A 21,214-nucleotide genomic window follows, 5' to 3' on the forward strand; every position below is an offset into this window, starting at 1 on the left:
TACTTTCCTCAAAGGAAGAGTTCTTTAATATTTACTTTCAAATATTTAATAATATAATTTTGGGGGGTGCCTCAATCGGTTAACGTCTGTCTTTGGCTTAGGTCATGATTCCAGAGTCCCAGAATCAAACCCTGCATCAGGCTCCCTGCTCAGCAGGGACTCTGATTCTCCCTCTGCCCTTTGCCCTGCTTGTGCTCTCACTCTCAAATAAATAAATACAATCTTTAAAATATTTATATATATAATTTTTAAAGATACTCGGGAAGAAAGTTTCATTTGATGTATCAAAAGGAAAGCCAAGATATAATAAACCCAACGAGTGAGGAAAACAATAAGCATCAGAAAAATATATGTGAGAGCCCATTTACATAAAACCAAACCAAACAAACAAAGACCAAACTCATACATGTGTATATGTACAAATAAATACAAAAATGCACACAAAAAGAGATCTGGGAGAATATATGCTGAACTGTCAGTAAGGTTACGTCTGGGGAGGCAAGTGGGTTTGGGAATGAAGAATCTGAGAATTTATTTTCACTTGTTTTTGACTGGTAATCAGTACATATAGTAAGAATTTCAAATGGCAAAAAAGATATACATGGTAAAGACAGGTCCTTTCCCACATCAGCCCCTGTTCCCTTTCCCAAAGGTGGCCTCTTATTACTTGTCTCTTATGTTACCTTTGGCATTATTCCAAATACATGGACTAGTATGTTTACATATGAAACCTACTTTTTATAAACTGTAAATGTTATCACACTAATCATATTGCTCTAATCCTTCTTCCTCTTAGAATAGCTCTTGCCTTAGAAACAATATAAATTATTTCTCACATACAGTTTACCTCCAGTCGGCCGTGCTGGATCTTATACACCACTTGAGGATTCTCCTGTAGTATGTTGCCATAGAGCTCACGAAAGTGGGCTATGTTGGGCTTCACAATATTCAACACTTTTGTCTTATCCTCTCCAACCACCATCCGAAAGTCGCCTGGTTAAAACAAATGGAAAAACAAATTTTCCATTGAGAGTCCACATCCTGACCTACAAAACTACAGCCCCATATTCATCCTATGCTAGTTCAAGATGGTGGCATCCCACATTCAAATCATTTGCCTTTCCTCTTTAAAACTGTGACTAATACATTACCCAAGAAATGCAGGCACTTGTTCAGGGGCAAACAGAGCCTCTCAAATCATAAAGCTCTTTTTTCTGGTTAAAATGCAGTTACCTAAGTGCAAAAGGTAATCACCATTGAGAAGCTGATTTGTTTTTGTTTTTCCAATGCAAATGCACCTATACTTATAATCTTCCATCCTGTGAGCAAAATTCTGTGACTAATCATGGAGCTGATGGCTGTGTCATCTTGGATGTGTCCTTGCTACTGCTTACTTGGCTTGAACCTCTTTGGTGTGTTTGTGCAAGGGCTTTGAGGTACTTTATGAATATAAAGAACTTTATCTATCATATTTGATAAGGACAAGAGCAGCGAGCATTAAGAGTCCTAGCCACTGGGTGGCTCAATGGGTTAAGCCTCTGCCTTCAGCTCAGATCATGGTCTCAGGGTCCTGGGATCAAGCCCTGCATCTGGCTCACTGCTCAGCAGGGAGCCTGCTTCCCCCACCTCCCCATCTCCCCTGCCTGCTTGTGATCTCTGTCTGTCAAATAAATAAATAAAATCTTAAAAAAAAAAAAAAAAAAAAGAAGTCCATATTCTTAAAAAAAAAAAAAAAAAAGATTCCTATTAAGAGGTTTACATTTAAGATGAAATTCTTGAAAGCAGATACCATGTTTTACATCGCAAGTGGTGAGAAATGAGGAATGTTACACTTGCCTGTGGGATGAATTGAGCTGCAGAATAAACAGTTCTGAAAGACAAAGAGCCAATTCTGACACAAATTTGAGGTGCCCTGGCCTGCTTATGCCATTGACAGTTATCGGCAAGATGCAGAGGAAAAAAGATAAGGAAATGTGAAAACTTGAGGGAAGCCCTACTGGGCTAACCATGTCCAAACAGGCTGGGTGCATGTGAGGGCCTCCCAGGTGAAGGCTGGTAAGAGCACGGTGATGAAACCTTCCTGACAGGTAGAAAGTCATCTGGGAAAACAGTGAGGTAGTAAGAGTAGGCAGGTACCCCGGGTGCTAACAAATTCCTAGGCATCAGGTGACAGTGTAATTCATCATCTGAACAGGTCGCTTTTGAGGGTGAAGTGGGCGTGATGGATAATCATACCAGGATAAGTAAAAACTGGGCAAACCCAAACATATGGTTACCCTTGCCAATTCATTTTCTCGGGGGGTGGGGTGGGCAGGAGAGGAGGGAATAATTGAAATTATTATGTGTCACAACAGATATTACTAGACCAAACTATGGCTTTGTTCTAGAAAAAATACTGATACCCAATACTATGTACTTCAGTAAGGAATAAAGTATGGTGGGTTTTAAAGGTTCAGAGGACCAACTTAAAGCACAATTTCGTGGAAAGCAGCTGTGGACTACAAGCTTTAGGAAAACAAACATAAAAACAGCCTCTGCAATCCAACATTTGTGACATGAGGTCTGTTCAGGGCAGTGAGCAGAAGAGAGTTCCAGTTGTAACAAGCTGCCCCAATATGGGCAAACTTATTTTCACTATCATTTTATTTTATTCATTTTATTTTAAAGAAGATTTTATTTATTTGAGAGAGAACGTGAGACCGAGAGAAATCAGAGCAGGCAGGAAGGGTAGAGGGAGAAGCAGACTCCCTGCTGAGCAGCGAGCCTGATGTGGGGCTCAATCCCCAGACCCAGGGAGCATGGCCTGAGCCAAAGGCAGATGCTTAACTTCTGAGCCACCCAGGCATCTCTTTTCACTACATTTTGAAGGGGAAGAGAGTTACACAGTTAAATCCTGGGGTAGTGAGGGTGTAGAGAAATTGGTCCCTTCACAAAATACCATTGAGATCCTAAACTGGTAAAATCCTTTGGAAAGCAGTGGATGAAACAACTCCATCTCTATAGAGCAATCCTAAAGGAACAGACCCAGAGTTACGGAGGTAATGTTTGCTGAGCACCTGGTAAGAGCCAGGCACTGATGCAAGTGCTTTGCTGTATTCCTTCATTTAATCCACACATCCCTGTCCTCTCAGATAGATACCTATTCTATCCCCATTTAGTATCAGGGCAACAAAGACAGAGATGAAGCCACGGGCCTTAGACTTCCCAGTAAGTAAAAGAATACACTGCATATATACAACTGTTCTTGAGGCCCTATTTATAATACTGAAACATTGGAAGCAGCCCAAATGTCCAACAACAGGGGAATGGATAAGTTACAATGGTACTGCCATATCCTACCACAAAACAGTATGCAACCATTAAACATTATAATAACCATACATAGCAAGATGGAAAGTGATCATATAATAGTAAGAAGCTAAGAAAACAAAAAGTACAACAAGAAAACAACTTGGTACAAAAAGAGGAAAAATGAGACAAAAAGATGACATAAAAATGTTTTTACTCTAGGGCGCCTGGGTGGCTCAGTGGGTTGAGCCGCTGCCTTCGGCTCAGGTCATGATCTCAGGGTCCTGGGATCGAGTCCTGCGTCGGGCTCTCTGCTCAGCGGGGAGCCTGCTTCCTCCTCTCTCTCTCTCTCTGCCTACCTCTCTGCCTACTTGTAATCTCTGTCAAATAAAATAAATAAAATCTTAAAAAAAAATGTTTTTACTCTAAAAAGTACACATTTATTGTGGCTTTTTTGGGGCGTGCACGCTTTATACTGTTAACTTATTTAGTCCTGGAAAAGCCTCCTAAAGAAGGCAATAAGTATTCCCAATTTTATAGATGAGGAGATTGATGTGCAAAGGTACAGCCACCTCTTGTTATCAGGGCAGTGACATTTTAGGTGACTAGTACAACTGTACTTTGCAGTTTTCCTCCATTTCTCTCACTTCCATAATGCTGGCATATTACTTCTAGCATTTTTAAATAGATGCATGGGGTGCAAAGATGTGCTAACTTGGCAAATGTGCATGAAAAGGCAGCTGGGTTAACTTTCAATGTGTAAATCCTTAGGCTTTTATTTAGAGCCTATAAATGGATTCTATCAATCTTGGAAGGGAAAAAATGTCACCCAACTCTGAAACCAATGTGGCTGGCTCTGAAGTGAAAGATCAGTTCCGATCACCGTTGAATTCTAAACATGTGTGTCTTTTTTTTTTTTTTTTCTTGTACATTCAACAAGGAATTCTTACATTTTAGATAGTAACTTTCTAAGAGTGACTGTATTTTACCAAAATATAAAACAAACTAATCCAAAGTCTACCCTAAAGAGCATCTGCATGTCATGATTAAAGGGCCTGGAAAATACTCTGGACTCTATGAGAACAAGGACTGGGGTGTATTCATCCCTGTATCTCCATCTCCTTGTGCACTGTCTGGCACATGGAAGGCACATCAATAAACGTCTGCTGAATTGAATTTCTCCAACTGCTGTGCAGCAGAACTAGCTCAGCCACAGGGAACAGCAAGCAAATGGGCTTACTACCCATTTCTTCTGAACAAAATGAATAAAATTGTGGGCACAGCATGGCCCAGCATTTTGATCATAAGAATCAATTTTTCTTACCTCAAGAGATGTTTGCAACAAAACACAGGGATTGAGAAAAACCGACTGCTGACTTTTATTTTATACCTCTACTGGTAAGTTTAACTCTTGACTGCTCAAGCTAGAAAACTGCCAGTCTAATAACAATGGGTAACCAAAAGGATGATTTCTCTTCGACTTTGAAATGAAATAAACCCAGAGGCTTGTAAAGCATCTGTAGTCGGCCTGCTCTGTGATTCCAGCATGCTACCAATGGCCAGGGGCCTTATTATGAACGTAGGGATGTAAGGGGCTGCACTGCCCAGTGGAAAGACCCTCACTTTCAAGTCTGGCAGTGTTCTAGGGTGACTGGAGATTAACCCTTCTGAGTCAGTTTTCTTATCTGTAAAATGGCTGTAACCATCACACTGACCTCACTAGGTTATTTATTATTATTATTTTTCAAAGATTTTATTTATTTATTTGACAGACAGAGATCACAAGTAGGCAGAAAGGCAGGCAGAGAGAGAGAAGGAAGCAGGCTCCCTACTGAGCAGAGAGCCCGAAGTGGGGCTAGATCCAAGGACCCTAAGAATCATGACCTGAGCTGAAGGCAGAGGCTTTAACTCACGAGCCACCCAGGCACCCCTATTTTTTATTATTTTATTTTTTAAAAAGATTTTATTTATTTATTTAGCAGAGAGAGAGAGAGACCGTGAGAGAGAGAACGTAAGCAGGGAAAGTGGGAGAGGGAGAAGCATGTTCCCTACCGAGCAGAGAGCCTAATATGGGGCTTGAATCCCAGGACCCTGGGATTATGACCTGGGCCAAAGGTAGACACTTAACAACTGAGCCACCCAGGTGCGCAGGTTATTTTTAGATTTAAATGAGTTAAGGCAGTAGCAAATGCTTTGTAGGTGGTAAAGCAGATAGTACTGTTGCTATGATATGCATATGGGACGTGGAAAGGACAGCAGGGTAGAGGAAACCCGAAGTCTTTGAAAATGAAAACTGGCTAACTTTTTCCCTCTTAAACTCATTGCAATACTGCTGTTATTTCAGTTCAGTAAATATCTGGGTGGCTAGTAAGTACTAGGAGCTGTACCAGATATTGGAGATATAAAGATCTTTGCCCTACCTGAGGCAGGAAGTGCTATGAAAACAGGTCTTTTGGGGCGCCTGGGTGGCTCAGTGGGTTAAAGCCTCTGCTTTCGGCTCAGGTCATGATCCCAGGGTCCTGGGATCGAGCCCCACATCGGGCTCTCTGCTCAGCAGGGAGCCTGCTTCCTCCTCTCTCTCTGCCTCTCTGCCTCCTTGTGATCTCTGTCTGTCAAATAAATAAAATCTTAAAAAAACGAACAAACAAACAAAAAAAAACAGGTCTTTTCAGTGTGGATTACAGAAGTGGGGATTTCTTATGTGGTAGTGTTTAAGAACAGTAGCCCAAACTGGATGTTGATATGGCTGAATAATAGTCATTTAAAAAAATATTTATTTACTTATTTGAGAGAGAGAGAGAGAAGGTGCACACACATGCCAGGGGGAAGGGGCAGTGGGACAGAAACTCAAGCCAACTCCATGCTGAGCTCAGAGCCTGATGTGGATCTCACAATCCCAAGGTCATGACCTGAGCCAAAATCAGAAGTCAGATGCTCAACCAACTGAGACTTCTAGGGGCCCCAAATAATATTCATTTTTTAAAAGATTTTACTCATTTATTTGAGAGAGAGAAAGCATGAGCAGGGGAAGGGACAGAAGACAGAAGGAGAGGGAGAAGCAGACCCCTTGCTGAACAGGAAGCCTGACGTGGGATTCAGTCCCAGGACCCTAAGGTCATGACTTGAGCCAAAGGCAGATGCTTAACCAACTGAGCCACCCAGGTGGCCCCAATATTCATTTTATAACAGGTTATTTTTTAAAGATATAATTTATATGCCACACAATTCAACCATGTAAAATATATAATTCAATTTTTTAAAGTATTTTTAGTATATATTAAAGGGTTATGCAACCATCTAATTTTAGAACATTTCGGCCTCCCAAAAAGAAACCCTGTACCCATTAGCAGCCACTCTCTGTCTCCCTCCATCCTTCCATTCCCAGTCCTAGACAAAGACTAATCTACTTGCCTTTAGATTTCCTTATTCTGGACATTTTATATAAATGGAATTGTACAATAAGTGGTCTTTTATGACTTAGCATTATGTTTTCAAAGTTCACCACGTTGTAGCATGTATCAATATTCATTCCTGTTTATGACTAAATAATATTCCATTGGATGGATGTACCACATTTTAAAAAAGATTTTACTTTTTTATTAGAGAGATCACAAGTAGGCAGAGAGGCAGGCAGAGAGAGAGGAGGAAGCAGACTCCCCGATGAGCAGAGAGCCCAACATGGGGCTTGATCCCAGAACCTTGAGATCATGATGTGAGCCGAAGGCAGAGGCTTAATCCACTGAGCCATCCAGGTGCCCCTATGTACCACATTTTTTTAATCGACTCCTCACCTGATAGACATTTGGGTTGTTCCCACTTTTTGGCTATTTATTATGAATAAAGCTATGATGAACATTTGTGTACAGGTTTTTGTGCATATATGTGTTCTTATTTCTCTTGAGTAGATACTTAAGAGCAGAATTGCTGGGCTATATGGTAACTCTATGTTTAATATCTTCAGAACAGCCAAACTATTTTTCCAAAGCAGCTGCACCCTTTTACAATCCTATCAATGATGCATGAGAGTTTCAATTTCTCTGCATCCTTGTCAACATTTGTTCTTGTCTTTCAATTATAGTCATTGTACTGGGTACGAAGCACCATTTCTGGTGTTTTTTTTTGTGTTTTTTTTTTTAAAAGATTTTATTTATTTATTTGACAGAGAGAGATCACAAGTAGGCAGAGAGGCAGACAGAGAGAGGAGGAAGCAGGCTCCCCACTGAGCAGAGAGCCCGATGCGGGACTCGATCCCAGGACCCTGAGATCATGACCTGAGCCGAAGGCAGCGGCTTAATCCACTGAGCCACCCAGGCGCCCCCATTTCTGGTGTTTTAATTGGCATTTCCCTAATGATTAATGATGTTGAGCATCTTTTTAAGTTCTTACTTGCTATTTGTATACCTTCTTTGAAAGCCTGTCTATTCAAGTCCTTTGCCTATTTTAATATTGGGTTATTTGTCTTTTTATTGCGTTCCAAGAATTCTTTATATATTCTGGTGTTATTCCTGATCAGATATACAATTTGTAAATCTCTTCTCCCAAGTTATTGGTTGCCTTTTCACTTTCTTGAGGGTATTGTTTACAGCACAAAAGTTTAATTTTCATACAGTTTTCCCATTTATCTATTTTTTCTTTGTTGCTTGTGCTTTTGGTGTATATCTAAGAAACCCCTGCCTAACCCAAAGTCACTCTGCTAAAAGCTTTCGACTTTTAGGTCTTACATTTGACTCTTCTATACATGATCCATCTTGAGTTTATTTTGTGCATAGTATGAGAAAAGGGCCCAAAGTCATTCTTCTGTATGTGGACAATACAATACTTATTTAAACACAGATAACTAGGACAGTATTTCTAGGAGGCAGTCTACTGTACCATTCAAAATATATTCCCCCAAATATCTCCATGGCTGCAGAAAAGACACCATATCATACCACTTGCATGTGGAAGACAATGAGATAAGAATAAATAGCTTTGGGGTACCTGAGTGACCCAGTCAGTTAAGCATCTGACTTTAGCTCAGGTCACGATCTCAGGATCCCTGAATAGAGCCAAAGGTCAGGCTCCCTGCTTCTCCCTTTCCTTTTGCCCCTCCCCCTATTTTGCACCTCTTTCTCTCTCTCAGATAAATAAAATCTTTTTAAAAAAAGGAATAAATAGGGACGCCTGGGTGGCTCAGTTGGTTAAGCGGCTGCCTTCGGCTCGGGTCATGATCCCAGCGTCCTGGGATCGAGTCCCACATCGGGCTCCTTGCTTGGCAGGGAGCCTGCTTCTCCCTCTGCCTCTGCCTGCCACTCTGTCTGCCTGTGCTTGCTCTCGTTTCTCTCTCTATGACAAATAAATAAAATAAAAAATCTTTAAAAAAAAAAAAAAAGGAATAAATAGCTGATGCACACGGTGATATGAATTTGAATTACCTTTTCTTTTCCACACTTTAGCGAACACAAAAGAGATCAGTGTAGAAAGGGAAGGGGAGGAATCAGGTTGACAATACTGGTTCAAGAAGGAACCGATATTACAGTCATCCATCCATTCATTCATTACATATTTACTAAACAGCTAGAATGTGTCAGGTACCACTCTAAGGACAAAATAAGACAAACATTTCTGCCCTTTACATTCTAGTAGTGGAACAAAGACCAAAGACAAACCAACTAACGAACAAATAAAATAATCAGTATTTCAGACAGTGCTGTGAAGAGAACACAAGCAGAGAAAGATGACAGGGTAGGGGCAGGGGAGCGGCTGGGGGAGGGAGATAAGTCACCCAGGGACCTGGGAGAAGCCTGTCCCAGGCATGGACCAGAAATGATACCCACCACAATAGACCATTGGTAGAAGAGCAAAGGGTTCTAGAAACAGATCCCCTGTGTTTATGTCCTAGCTTGATACTCATAAGCTACCTGACCCAAGGCAAGCTACTTAGCTTCTCTAGGCTTCAGTATCCTCAAATATAAAATGGAAGCAATAACAGTAGGTCGCTTATAAGATTCAGGAATTAAATGCATTAATACACATAATACAGAACAATATCTGACACACAGTAAGTAATCCATAAACATTAGGTATTATTGACGATTAATATCCCTTCTGGAGTACTCAGAAATTAACCAGTGACTGAGTATAGAGGTCCAATTGAGGCTTCAGCAAAAGCTCAAGCTTGCCAAGCATAGAGAAATATGCTTCCAAATTACTTAGTCTATCTCTAATAGTCAAGTAATCCAATGGCACTGTTTGCAAGGTTTCAGATGGTTCGATTCTCATGCAATAAATCTTAATAGCTCTCCAGAGAAGAAGTTTCTTTACTGGCTTTTACTAGGATCCAGAAATGAGGATGTTTACTCATACTTCAGAGGGCTGGCACCCAGTTCTAATTTTTTTTTCTCCAAGAATCACTCAACTGGAAACTTCCTCGCTTTGTCTTATTCCTAGAAGTAGCTGAGCTTGTGTTCAGACAATCTGGCATTGAAAGAAACCCATTCTCTCTCTTACACAAGAGTGCTTGAAGGTGTTTTTTACTCCGTAAGGACAAGAAAGGACCAAACGAATCCACTTGATCTAAGTGGATTCTAATGCCTGTTAATTTTTGTCAACATGTAACAAGTTTTGTAATTCTTTTAACTAACAACAAAATTCTGTTTTGGAGAACACATCCCAGGAAGTTAGTGACCCTCTCTCCCCCATTTCCCTACCAAAGTAATTTCTCCAAAGTGATTCACAGCCATGGCATTAATAAAACAATGGTAAGTGGAACCAACGTGGATGTCCATCTATCACTGAATGGGCAAATAATGGTGTCTCAACCTAAGAAAAAACTGTGTGGCCAGGAATACTATGTTAACAGTAATAAATAATGATAGCAATAATTTTCTAAGCACCAACTATCAAAGAGGTGTGATGTTAGGAACTTTTTTCTATACTACCTCACTGAAATAACAGGACAGTTCTTCTGTTTTACAGATAAGAAAACGGGCTCCAAAAGGTTCAAGCACCTCTACAAAGCCAGTATTCAAACTAAGATCTGACGGTGGTCTTTCCCTTTCTTTTATTACATTTTATTACATCAAGGGGCTGTGTGAGTACAATCACGTATCCAAAATGACAATGATAACACTTACTGAGCCTTTACCAAGAGCCAGCCACTGTGTTAAGCACTTTACATGTATGATTGCATTTAATCTATATAAAACCCTTCCTTAAAGATGAAGAAAACTGAATTACAAGGAGCTAAGAAACTTGCCTGAAGACAAAAAATAAAAAATACAGCCAGGCTTTGAACCCAGACCTCTGACTCTAGAGCCCCAGCTTTTAAACACTTCCCTAATTCTGCCTTCCATGAGTAGAATGTTTAAAAAAAAAAAAAAAAGGGCAGCAAGGTACAAAATAAGATACTTAATTTAAGAAGTTAAGGGCTGAATGTCAATTCTTCTCATAAGAATTTGTGCACTTTGCTGAGATGCTACTCTAATTCAAGGCCTCATCACCACTCACCCTATCAATAGCCAACAAAGATGGACAGTGTGCTGTGCCACTTTGTGCCACAGCACTGTTCCAGAGGCCGAGGACGTGAGGCTGGTTGGACATGGGCACAGTCCTAACTAGACCCCTCTCTGCCAGACAGCTCTCATGTGGGCTCTCCTCGTGGGTCCTTATCCGTTGGTGCTCAGTTCAAATGTCACCTTCCACAAAGACTTCCCTGGTTATAAGCCACATTAGCTTTCCTCCCCTATTCTAGCACTGCCATGAGTTTGCTGTCTGACTTTTCAACTGGAATGAAAGCCCCCCAAATCTCAGGGTCGATGCCCGCCTGATTTATTTCCTTCATCCACAGAGGTTAGAGAGTGCTTGGCATAGGAGACTCTTGTCCTTATTTGCTCAATGAGTAAGGCCTTTCCCTATTTTTAGTCTCTCTCCCTCCTGAACAGTGCTGGCAAAACGATCTTTCTACAGCAACAAATCTCATGCCACCTCACAATGTCTGGAACTTCCTGTGGTTCCCAGGTGTGTACAGGATATCAAATTCCAGTCTCATTTGACTTTGTATTCAATGCCTTATCTGGCCTGGCCAGGGCCTAACCTCTTCTCCAAAATACCTGAGAAGCAATGAAGATAAATGGTGAAGAGCATGGGCTACAATTCCAGCTCCACCACCCATGAACCTACCAGAAAGATTTGGGCCTCCGTTTCTTCATCTTAAAACAGGGCAATAAATGAGCATGCAAATCAAAAGAAGACTGCAAAGATTAAACTAGTTATTAGTTATTAGATCAGAAATATTGAGAGTTGTTCCTGGCACATAACAATAAGTGCTATTTTCTCCTGTTATGAGGCATGGACTTCAGTTACATCAATCTATTCCTTCTTCCCTAAATAAGCCATGTTCTTTCACACTCCCTACCTTTTCTATATGTGTTGTTTTTTAAGTCTATCACTGACTCACTATGACTACATGTTTATTAATGTGAAGTTCTTTAGAGCAGAAATTATAGCTTTAATTCTTCATGAGGTATGGGATGCTGATTCATTTGATAAATGTTAAACTAGGATCATTATGTAAAATTAGTCATTTTAATAGTTTGTACTTACATGAGAAAGGTCAATGTGACCCTTTAAAGCTCATTTGGTTTTCCTTTTCTGTTTACTTAAATGCTGACTTCTAAGAATAACCGAAGGATTAGAAAGCTTTCTCCTCCCCTATTCTGCAGGCTCTCATCTTCCACCTACTCCTTTCTCACCATCATTTACAACAATAATGTCATCAATACCGACCCCCCAAGCCAGTCAAAGTGATCCTTAAATACTATATAAAATGCAAGGAGTTATTACTACTACTAGTAATACAGACAGATCTTGCCTCTGCTAGTAACTACTGGCAGGAGCTTGTCCAATAACATGGAGAGATGCTGTTTCCTGTTTCCCTATCCTTACCCCATTCCAGGGAGAAATGCTGACCTATGCAGGTTAGGAGCAACATAGAAAATAAATGTCCAAAGTTGTAAATAAAAATGAAACTGGTGAGTTAATTTGTAGTCTGGAATATTCTGGGGGCCCTGGGAGGTTTGCCGACAGGATAGAATCCAATTAGTTCAAGGATATTGGGTTCTCAGAAATCAAGGAGGAAAAGCTTGCTTTTCAACACATGGCCTGGGGCAGGTCTCACACCATGAAAGGTATCTACCTGTAGGGCCTTGATCCTTCCCTATCCTCACTATTCTACTCTAATTTCATTATTTTATGGAGTAGGTAATCATAAATTATACAGTGTCCTGGTTTAGGAATATCATATGCTGTTGTCTTGGTGTAAAAATATGTTCCCAGTTCTAAACAACTGGCTGATAGACTGCTTTTTGGAAAATGTCTCATTTATAAACTGGGGACTGCATAGGTTTGGAATCAGTTCCCTCTGGAGAGGATGTGCCAAGTATTGTGTCCTAAGTTTTGCAGTAAAAAGAAGCCAACCTCAGCAAAGTGAGTAATGTAGGATCCTTGGCCAAATTCTCAGATCCAAATCCGAGTTAAGCAATAAATAATATAATGGCAAGGGAGCAAGAGGAGACAAGATGAGAAATGGGAGAAACTAGAAGCTGAGAAAGCCAGAATCAGGCACACCAAGGTTAAGACCTGCCCCTTAGGAAGCAGCTCTCCCCATGTGCCCTTCTCCCATCAGCTCAGGGTGGGCTCCCTGCCACTACTAGATCTGGACTTAGACATCACCACTTTAGAGGGCCCTCCCTGCCTATCCAAGGTAAAGGTGACCCTCCTCAGGATTTCTTTTCTTCTCTTTATTGCACTTGGTGATCTTTAAAATGGCCTTTCTGCTTCTTTACCACCTGCCTCTGCCCAAGGGAACACGAACTCCACGAGGAGTCTTACTCATGTCAGGCTCACCAGTGTATATCCAGGGCCTAGCATAGTGTGTGGCACATGGAAGGCACACAGGAAATATTGACTGAACTAACAGGGTTATGGTGTGAGAATTCAATGATGGAATCAATGATCGATTTATCTATATATCCCTGGACCTACTGATTTTTTAATCTTTCTACTTAACCCCCTCCCCACCTACTATGTCTGGTATAGCACTGCTACACACCAGTCCTTCATAAAAATTATAAAAGAAGCAAAACAGGGTGCCTGGGTGGCTCAGTGCGTTAAGCCGCTGCCTTCGGCTCAGGTCATGATCTCAGGGTCCTGGGATCGAGTCCTGCATCAGGCTGTCTGCTCAGCAGGGAGCCTGCTTCCTCCTCTCTCTCTCTGCCTACCTCTCTGCTTACTTGTGATCTCTCTCTGTCAAATAAATAAATAAAATAAAATCTTTAAAAAAAAAAAAAAAAAAGAAGCAAAACAGACAATGATACTGTTATGAGTCAGCAAGAACTCACTGAACACTTTGTACATGTCTCACAGTATAGGAGAAACCAGGAATATAAAACAGGGCCCATCCAGGAGGCAAAACAGAATCAGCTGAAGACTGATAGCAGCTTGCATGCTAACTTGAAATTTGCTAATACATAAAGGCAGTTATGCCATTCAAGACACTTCGAGTCAATGTTCAGAATTTATAGGAACTCCTGGTATCCACCTGACACTACGCTGATGTTGATCACAGTGGAGGAAATGGAGGAGTGGCAATGGTGTGGGCAAAGGAGAAATTGGCTCTGCATCATTCTCCCACAAAGCTAACCCTTTATAAAAGGTTTTGGGCCCATCTTTTTTCACAAGGGAACAAGGGAAGGGAATCATCTTATCAGGGTGACCCCCTTTTCCTACATGTTGCACAAAGGCCCATTTATTCTGGTACCCAGCCACAGCAGCCTCTGCCCCTCCATTTCCTGTTGAAAGTCAGGGATGCTGCCATGTGGAGCTGACCATGTGACCAAGACCAAGGGCACGTCACTTCCCTTCTCTCCAGTGTTACAACTGCAGCTGTAGTTCTGTTAGCTGCACTTTGGGGAAAAAAACTCGAGAACAAGGCCTTCACAGTCTCTTTTAGCATTATAGTTTCATAAAATCTTACCTGTACAGGGATTCAGAAAATGAGTAAACTGCTTTTGAAATGTTTTCAGCACAGAGTTCTTTGACTCACACTTAAAAGTTGGGAAAGAAGATACTTATTTAAGACAGTGGTTTCAAACTTTTTAAAGTAACGGACTACTTTTTTTGTAAATAAAATTTTACATGGATCCTTAATACATTAAACAGGAAGGGGAGCTCCCCTCTGGTTGCAGCTAGGGTGAGAGGCCCCGGGCTATATCCTCTCAGCTTTCCCCTCTCCCTTTGAAGGGGCCCCTGACAGCTCTGAGGAACACACTTGTCTAAGAAGAAAGGGAAAGGAAGTTAAGATTTAGATAAATAAACCAATAAATGGGGAAGATGGGAAAGCTTTTTCTTAATGGTCAAGGAGTGGGGGAGTTGGAAAGTCCCCACTTGTAACCATCATAATAAAGACTGGTTGGAGCATGAATCTTCAATGAATGCTCTATCTAGGACGGAAAGTTTGATAAGAAGCAGGAGATTCGAATGATCTTCAAATGTCTCCTCTTGGATTGCTTAGAAGAGAAAAAACTCTGCTTATCAGGGCACAAACATCACTGGTCTAAGTCTTCAAAATGTGAATGTCATGTAAGAAAAAGAAAAGCTAAGGAAGTGTTCCTGATTAAAAGATAGAAGAGAGAGGGCATTTTAATAAATATGATCCTTGACTGTGTACTTGAGGGGGAAAGAACATCACTGCAACATATGAACTATGGATCATCTATCTGATAAAATTTCAGTGTAAAATTTCTTGAATTTGGTAACTGTGCTGTGGTTATAGAAGAGAATGTCCTTGTTCTTGGGAAACATATATTGGAACTATTTGGCTTGAAGGGAACAGGATATGTGTGAGCTACTCTCTAATATTTCAGAAAAAAATACATGATATAATCTTTACAGGTAAAGAGAGAGCAGTGGTTTTCTGAGTGGGATCGCTGCAGGAGCATCAGCTTCACCCACTTGCTAGAAATACAAATTCTTCAGTTCCACCCCTGATCTGCCAAAGCAGCTGTGTGGGGGTGCACTCAGTACCTCTAGGGTATTCGGATGCACACTCCAGTTAGAAAACCATTGAGACAAAGAGGATGATAACACAAATGTGAGGAAACACTAAAACTGGCAAAGGGCAGTGGAGGGCACATGGGAGTTCTTTGTTTATTAATGAAACTTTTCTGTCAGTTTGGAATTGTTTCCAAAAGAAAATGAATAGTAACAACTGTAAGACTACCCTGGGGTGATTTACATACAGAGGTGGAGAGGAAGAGCCCTTGGAGGCAAGGAGGCAAATCCTGGGGTTCTGGCAGTCCGACCCCCTCCCCGCCAGAGGAGGTGGTGGGATGGGGGTGTGGGGGGGTTATGGGCCTGCAGCTCCAGCAGGGAGTGAGAAGCAGAATGTCTGTATGCGTGGTCTTCAAACAATGCATCTCCTGGGGAACCTGGGTGGCTTAGTGGGTTAAGCCTCAGCCTTGGCTCATTCTGGGATCAGGCGAGCCCCGAATTGGGCTCTCTGCTCAGCAGGGAGCCTGCTTCCTCCTCTCTCTCTGCCTGCCTCTCTGCCTACTTGTGATCTCTATCTGTCAAATAAATAAATAAAATCTTTAAAACAAACAAACAAAAACAATGCATCTCTTTCCTGCAGAAAACATGAGCACCAAGTCTACTAACCCGAATAAGAGAGTCCAGCAATCTCTATAAAGAGGTCTTCTTCAGAAAAGCTTTCAGGGAGCATGAGGAAGGCTGTGGTCACAGCACTCTTCAGATTTTTATCAAGGGCTGACCTAAGAGCAACATTCTCATTCATTGCTATGATCTTTACCTGCAAAAAAGCAGAACATTTAGAAGAAAAATGTCAAAGTGGACTACTGCTCAAGCTATGGGTTCACGCATGGACTGAAACTATCCCAAACCCTTTGCGCTGAAGATCTTGAAATATTAGGCCAGTAGACATGAAATAATTATTCTAATAAGAAATCCCAGAGGCTTGTGTTCTTTGCCAGAATCAAAGATATCATGATACAGGAAAGAAAGCAAACTAAATATTTCTCTTAAATGAGGAAATTCTCCATAGGTTTTGAAAAAGAAGTCAGTATAAATGAAATAAACATCCTTCGGGAAATTTTGTATTTTTAAATTTTATAATCTCATGATTATTTACTTAATTTTATGGTAAACAAAGGCATTTTACTTCTTTATTTAGAACTCACCTCTACTCTTATCCATATATAATCTAAGAACTTCATGTTTTATTTTGAACTGATTGTGAACCTGACTAAGGAAAAAAGGAAAGAAAATTAGCTAGAGTAGAAACAGCATGCGTTTGGGGGTAGGTATGGGCTCAGGTCCAGGTATTTACTAGCTCGTGAATTTGACCAAATTACTTAATCTCTCTGAACTTAAGTCCTCATCTATAAAATGGCGATAAATGTGCATCAAAGAATTATTGCAAAGATTGAATGAAGTAATAAATGTAAAGTACCTAATGTACTAGTGAATGCCTTGATCAATAAAAAGGATTTTTCTCCTGAATACACAGTGGAAGGTGCTGTCTTTGACTTTCCTCAAATCCATTAAAATACAAATTGTTCCGGTCTGCTCTGAGATTCTGTTTTGAAGATGGCACTGTAGTTAGGAAAGTGTTCAAGACCCATCTCCATCTTTTGGTAGCTCTGTGACTATGGCCATAATTCCTTATCAGTAAAATGGGGTTAATAACAGAACCAAATTGATAAGGTTGTTGGTTAGATTAAATGAGATACAGCATACGACCCTCAGCTGAAGTGAGCTTCCTTCTCTATCTTTGGGCACAATACAAGAATTTCCCTGGCCAGAGATTCTCACCTTTAGCAAGCACCAACAATCACTTGAGAGCTTATTAAAATGCATATTATTAGGCCCATTCCCCAGCATTTCTGATTCAGGAGGCCTAAGCCAGGCCTGAAAATGTACATTTCTGACAAATTCTTAGATGGTCAAGGAACCTTCACATTTTGAGAACCACTGCTTGCAGGTATATATTTAGAAGTAGAAATGCCACATGGCTCTTCAGAGTGCTTGTGCCAATTTACACTCCCAGTATAATCTTTTTAAACCATCAGGCTGCTTCTAACTGACTGTCTATAAACAAGGGAAGAGTCTGCAAGTTCCTAATAAGGACCCTCACCTATCTGAAATGTATCTACCTTCTGTAAACCATTTAGTGCTGTCACCAAATCTTCCCCAATTCTAGAAAACGGGGCTTAAGTTGACTTTTATTTGTCAAATAAAGATGTTTTCTGAGAAAAATTAAGATGGCATTAAAAGACATACACTATCAGAAACAAAATTAAAATTTTATTAGACTGCAAGGAGAAAAGATGATGTATGTCTCAAAGTAATTTCTTCTTTTTATTGTCAAAAACGGTATTATAAAACAACTATTTTATTAACTTAAGAACCTAAATTCTATCTTTTACCTTTTGTCCCTACTTTTTTCCTAAGGGAATATTTATAATAACCAAACCTCTCTATGGAAGGTAAGATGCCTTATTCAATACTCCCAACTCCTCCCTTGTAATTACAGCACTTAATAGCCCTTAATTAGGCCTTTCAGCACTTGGGTGAGTTTAGCATTACTGCAATCATCTGCAGAAAGGAAAATGAAGGTGCAGTCCAGTAGCATGACTTGCCCAACATTGCATAATGAGTTGATGGCAAAAATCAGGGTAACACCCTTATACTTGGCAGATCCAGTTCTAAATTTTTTGAATTATTTTCATGCATTCAGTTAGGGATCTGTTCTGGTTAACTTTTGTTGTTGTTGTTGTTCTGGTTAACTTCTTATCTGGAAAGTTGATTAAAAGAAATGTTAAGTTCCTATATAACTCCTATGTTCACTCCTTGAATAACTTTCCCAAACTTTGTATTCCATAAAGAATCAGGTCTAGGAGGGCAACGTCCTCATTTTCCTAATTGGGAAACTGAGGCCCAGAGGGTTAAAAGATCTTCCCTTGAGAAGTAGTGGCACACCAAAAGAGGACCTAGGTCCCTGATTTATCCAGAGCTCTTTCTAAAACCCTGTGAAGCCTGTTTATTTCCTTATTTCTGTTCTTCATCTTCATTCACCAGGTCCTTCTCAATAATTCATCATCCTCTCTCTTTTCAGTGGCTTTTACAGAAACTCAATAAAAACAGAAGATGCTAACAAATCAGAGTAAGTTTGGGGAAATTTTCCTATTCAAAGCAATACACTTGTTCTCCAAGAAAGTCACTCTACTTAGTGAAAAAACCCAGTTTGCTAAGTAAGGTTAAGAGAATAAAAATAAAAGCATCCTTACTCAAAGGAAAAATGTCAATTCAGAAGACTCTGCTACTGTGCTGATCTGGCTCTCCAGTGTAAGGTGACCTAGGCACTTGTCTCAGCAGCACTGTTATTTGTGGTTCAGAGTCAAGCCAGTGAACCCCTGGGACACTGCCAGAGAGGCCTGGGAAAAAAAGAAAGTCCTTCGATTTGTGAATAGCTGTTTGTATCTTACTGGGAATGCCCCGACCTGAACCGCATAGATAGCATTAACATTACTGCCAAGGGGAAAATCGTTACTGGAGAGAGGAAGGAGTAAAGCTTGAAGGGACTTTCAAAAGCTCAACTTGAGAGATTTGTGAGTACCTTTCAAGATAGAAAAGAGTCACATGCGGTGGTTTCCTCTATAATACAGTCACATGGAGACAGTCCTTGAATTGCAATCAGTAAAGTCATAGTCACAAAGAACACAGCCCTACCTAGTGTTCACTCAACTAGTAACCAAATGACACTTTCCACAGAAGTTTTCCATTCCAAATGGCCAGAAACATTAATTTTTCTAAATGGTCACTGCTTGAGGACCAAGAAGAAACCCTGAACATTCGAGCTGGATGAAACGTTATCATCTATCTGTTGGACTGTGGGTTCTTCCAGGATCAGCAATGTGGTGGTATTTTTCTATTCCTTTAGCACCCACAGAGGGGAAACTTAGTCGTCTCTTGAATAAGTAAATTAATGGCTCAAATTTTGCATTTCAAAGGCTAGCGGCACAAACATTTGCTCACAGCTGGGCAGAGCCAAGAGCAGTAAGTCAGGTTTTCCAACTCTCTTTCAGGGATCTTTAATACCACTGGGATTTTTCTGGCTACAAAAAGTAAATCACTGAAGTTACAATATGGTAATAATTGCAAAACGCTGAATGTACTAAAAACCGCTGTACACTTTAAATGGTTGAATTGTATGGTATGTGAATTATACTCAATAATTTATGTTATAAAATATCTATATTACTAGCAAAATAAGAAAAAATACTGCAATGAATATATTAAGTTAAAATTCTCTTAACTAGGTAGCAAAAGGCTATGACATATCAATGAGAATGCTTTAAAAATTCAAACCAAATTATCTATATACTAAAAGCATGAAATTCAAAAATCCAGACTTAGGTTAAATAAATAAATTTAAATAAATAAATTAAATTAAATAAATTTCTTTAAAGTTCTTTTGACTTAAAAAAGAACTGACCACAAGATTCTATTAAATACTTCAAATTTCATTGCTCTTTCCTTGAAAAATGATTTGGTAAGTGACTCAGAAACTTAAAGCTACACTAGAAATAAAAGTGACTTATCTAACCTCAGTTATGAGGTAAGTTAATGGTAAAGTATGATAGAAATTTAATTTATACTTATTTTTTTCCCCAGAAATGTCCATCTTTTCAAGCAAGGTATTCCTTTATATTTTTAAAATATTATTAATAAACTTTATTATTTTTTTAAAAGATTATTTATTTATTTATTTAACAGACAGAGATCACAAGTAGGCAAAGAGGCTGGGAGAGAGAGAGAGGAGGAAGCAGGCTCCCTGCTCAGCGGGCTCATCCCAGAACCCTGGGATCATGACCTGAGCCAAAGGCAGAGGCTTTAACCCACTGAGCCACCCAGGCACCCCTAATAAACTTTATTTTTTAAAACAGTTTTAGAATCACAGCAAAACTGACCAAAAAATACAGAGTTCCCATACATCCTCTGCGTATTCCTTTTAAAGACCTGAATTGAGAAATTTTGTTCTATTTGCAATATGGAAGATAATTTTAAAGGTTTAGACAATATAATTTAAAACAACTCCTTCTCTTAAAATACATAAAAACAGAATTTGTACTCATTTCACGATTCTAAGACCTTCACTTATTTTTTTGGGGAGGGGGTCCACAAGGCTACCACCAACCCTTTCTCATGAGATTTGTTCACGTTTGACTACTACTTGCTGCCACCTAGTGGTAAAAAAAAAATCATTGGTTTAAAGATCATTACCACTGACCATTCTCTGGTTAACAGTGATTTCCATGGACAGGGAAGGAAAATGCTAATGGGTGAAAGAGTTAATTCACCCATTCATAATTTTTTATTTTATTTTTTACCATGTATTATGCTCAACACTTTCAAATGAGTCTTAATATAGCCTAATTTTCTTCAGTTATTAGTTTAATAAACCTGAAAGGCAGTCATTGTCCTCAATAACATTTTCTTTTACAAGTTAGCTGAGAAATGCAATTTTGATCAAGATGAGTATAGCAACTACTACTTGTCTTGAGTTGCTGTTTTTATTTTATCAGGATATGTGACATTTAGATAAAATCTGAGGTTATTTCCAGTGCTAAATTCTGAGACTTTATGGCATTTCATTTTCTAAAACTTATCTTAAAAAAAATTGAAATATTCCAAGTACAAAGCATAGTACAGATAATAATAGAACATTTTCACATTAAATATCTCATTTATCTCAAAATAACTCTGAGATAGGCAAGGACAAAGAGAAAGGAACAATCATTTCCTAAGTATCTATTAAGTGCCAGGCAATTTAGATCGAGGCATTTCTCAAATGCCTTTTAAGGTTGAT

The 21,214-nt window shown here is 39.7% G+C and overlaps 1 protein-coding gene across 8 annotated transcripts in view; it reads right to left on the reverse strand.

Annotated features, from left to right (window-relative positions):
• Window positions 1–21,214, reverse strand: part of TAMM41 (TAM41 mitochondrial translocator assembly and maintenance homolog) — a 61,024-nt gene that overhangs the window by 31,170 nt on the left and 8,640 nt on the right. For 7 of the 8 annotated variants that reach the window (XR_009350801.1, XR_009350799.1, XR_009350800.1 and 4 more), the window contains exons 4-5: window positions 15,985–16,135; window positions 848–993 (exon numbers count right to left, since the gene is read on the reverse strand). Coding sequence is in view for 5 of the 8 variants with exons in the window: in XM_059161760.1 (XP_059017743.1) it covers window positions 848–993; window positions 15,985–16,135 (297 nt within the window). In the remaining 3 variants the exon portion in view is untranslated. Of the gene's footprint in view, window positions 1–840; window positions 994–15,984; window positions 16,136–21,214 lie in introns of all 8 variants that reach the window. The other variant, XM_059161764.1, reaches the window with a different exon arrangement.

The sequence above is a fragment of the Mustela lutreola genome, chromosome 2, assembly GCF_030435805.1.
Source record: "Mustela lutreola isolate mMusLut2 chromosome 2, mMusLut2.pri, whole genome shotgun sequence".
NCBI classification, from domain to species: Eukaryota; Metazoa; Chordata; class Mammalia; order Carnivora; family Mustelidae; genus Mustela; species Mustela lutreola.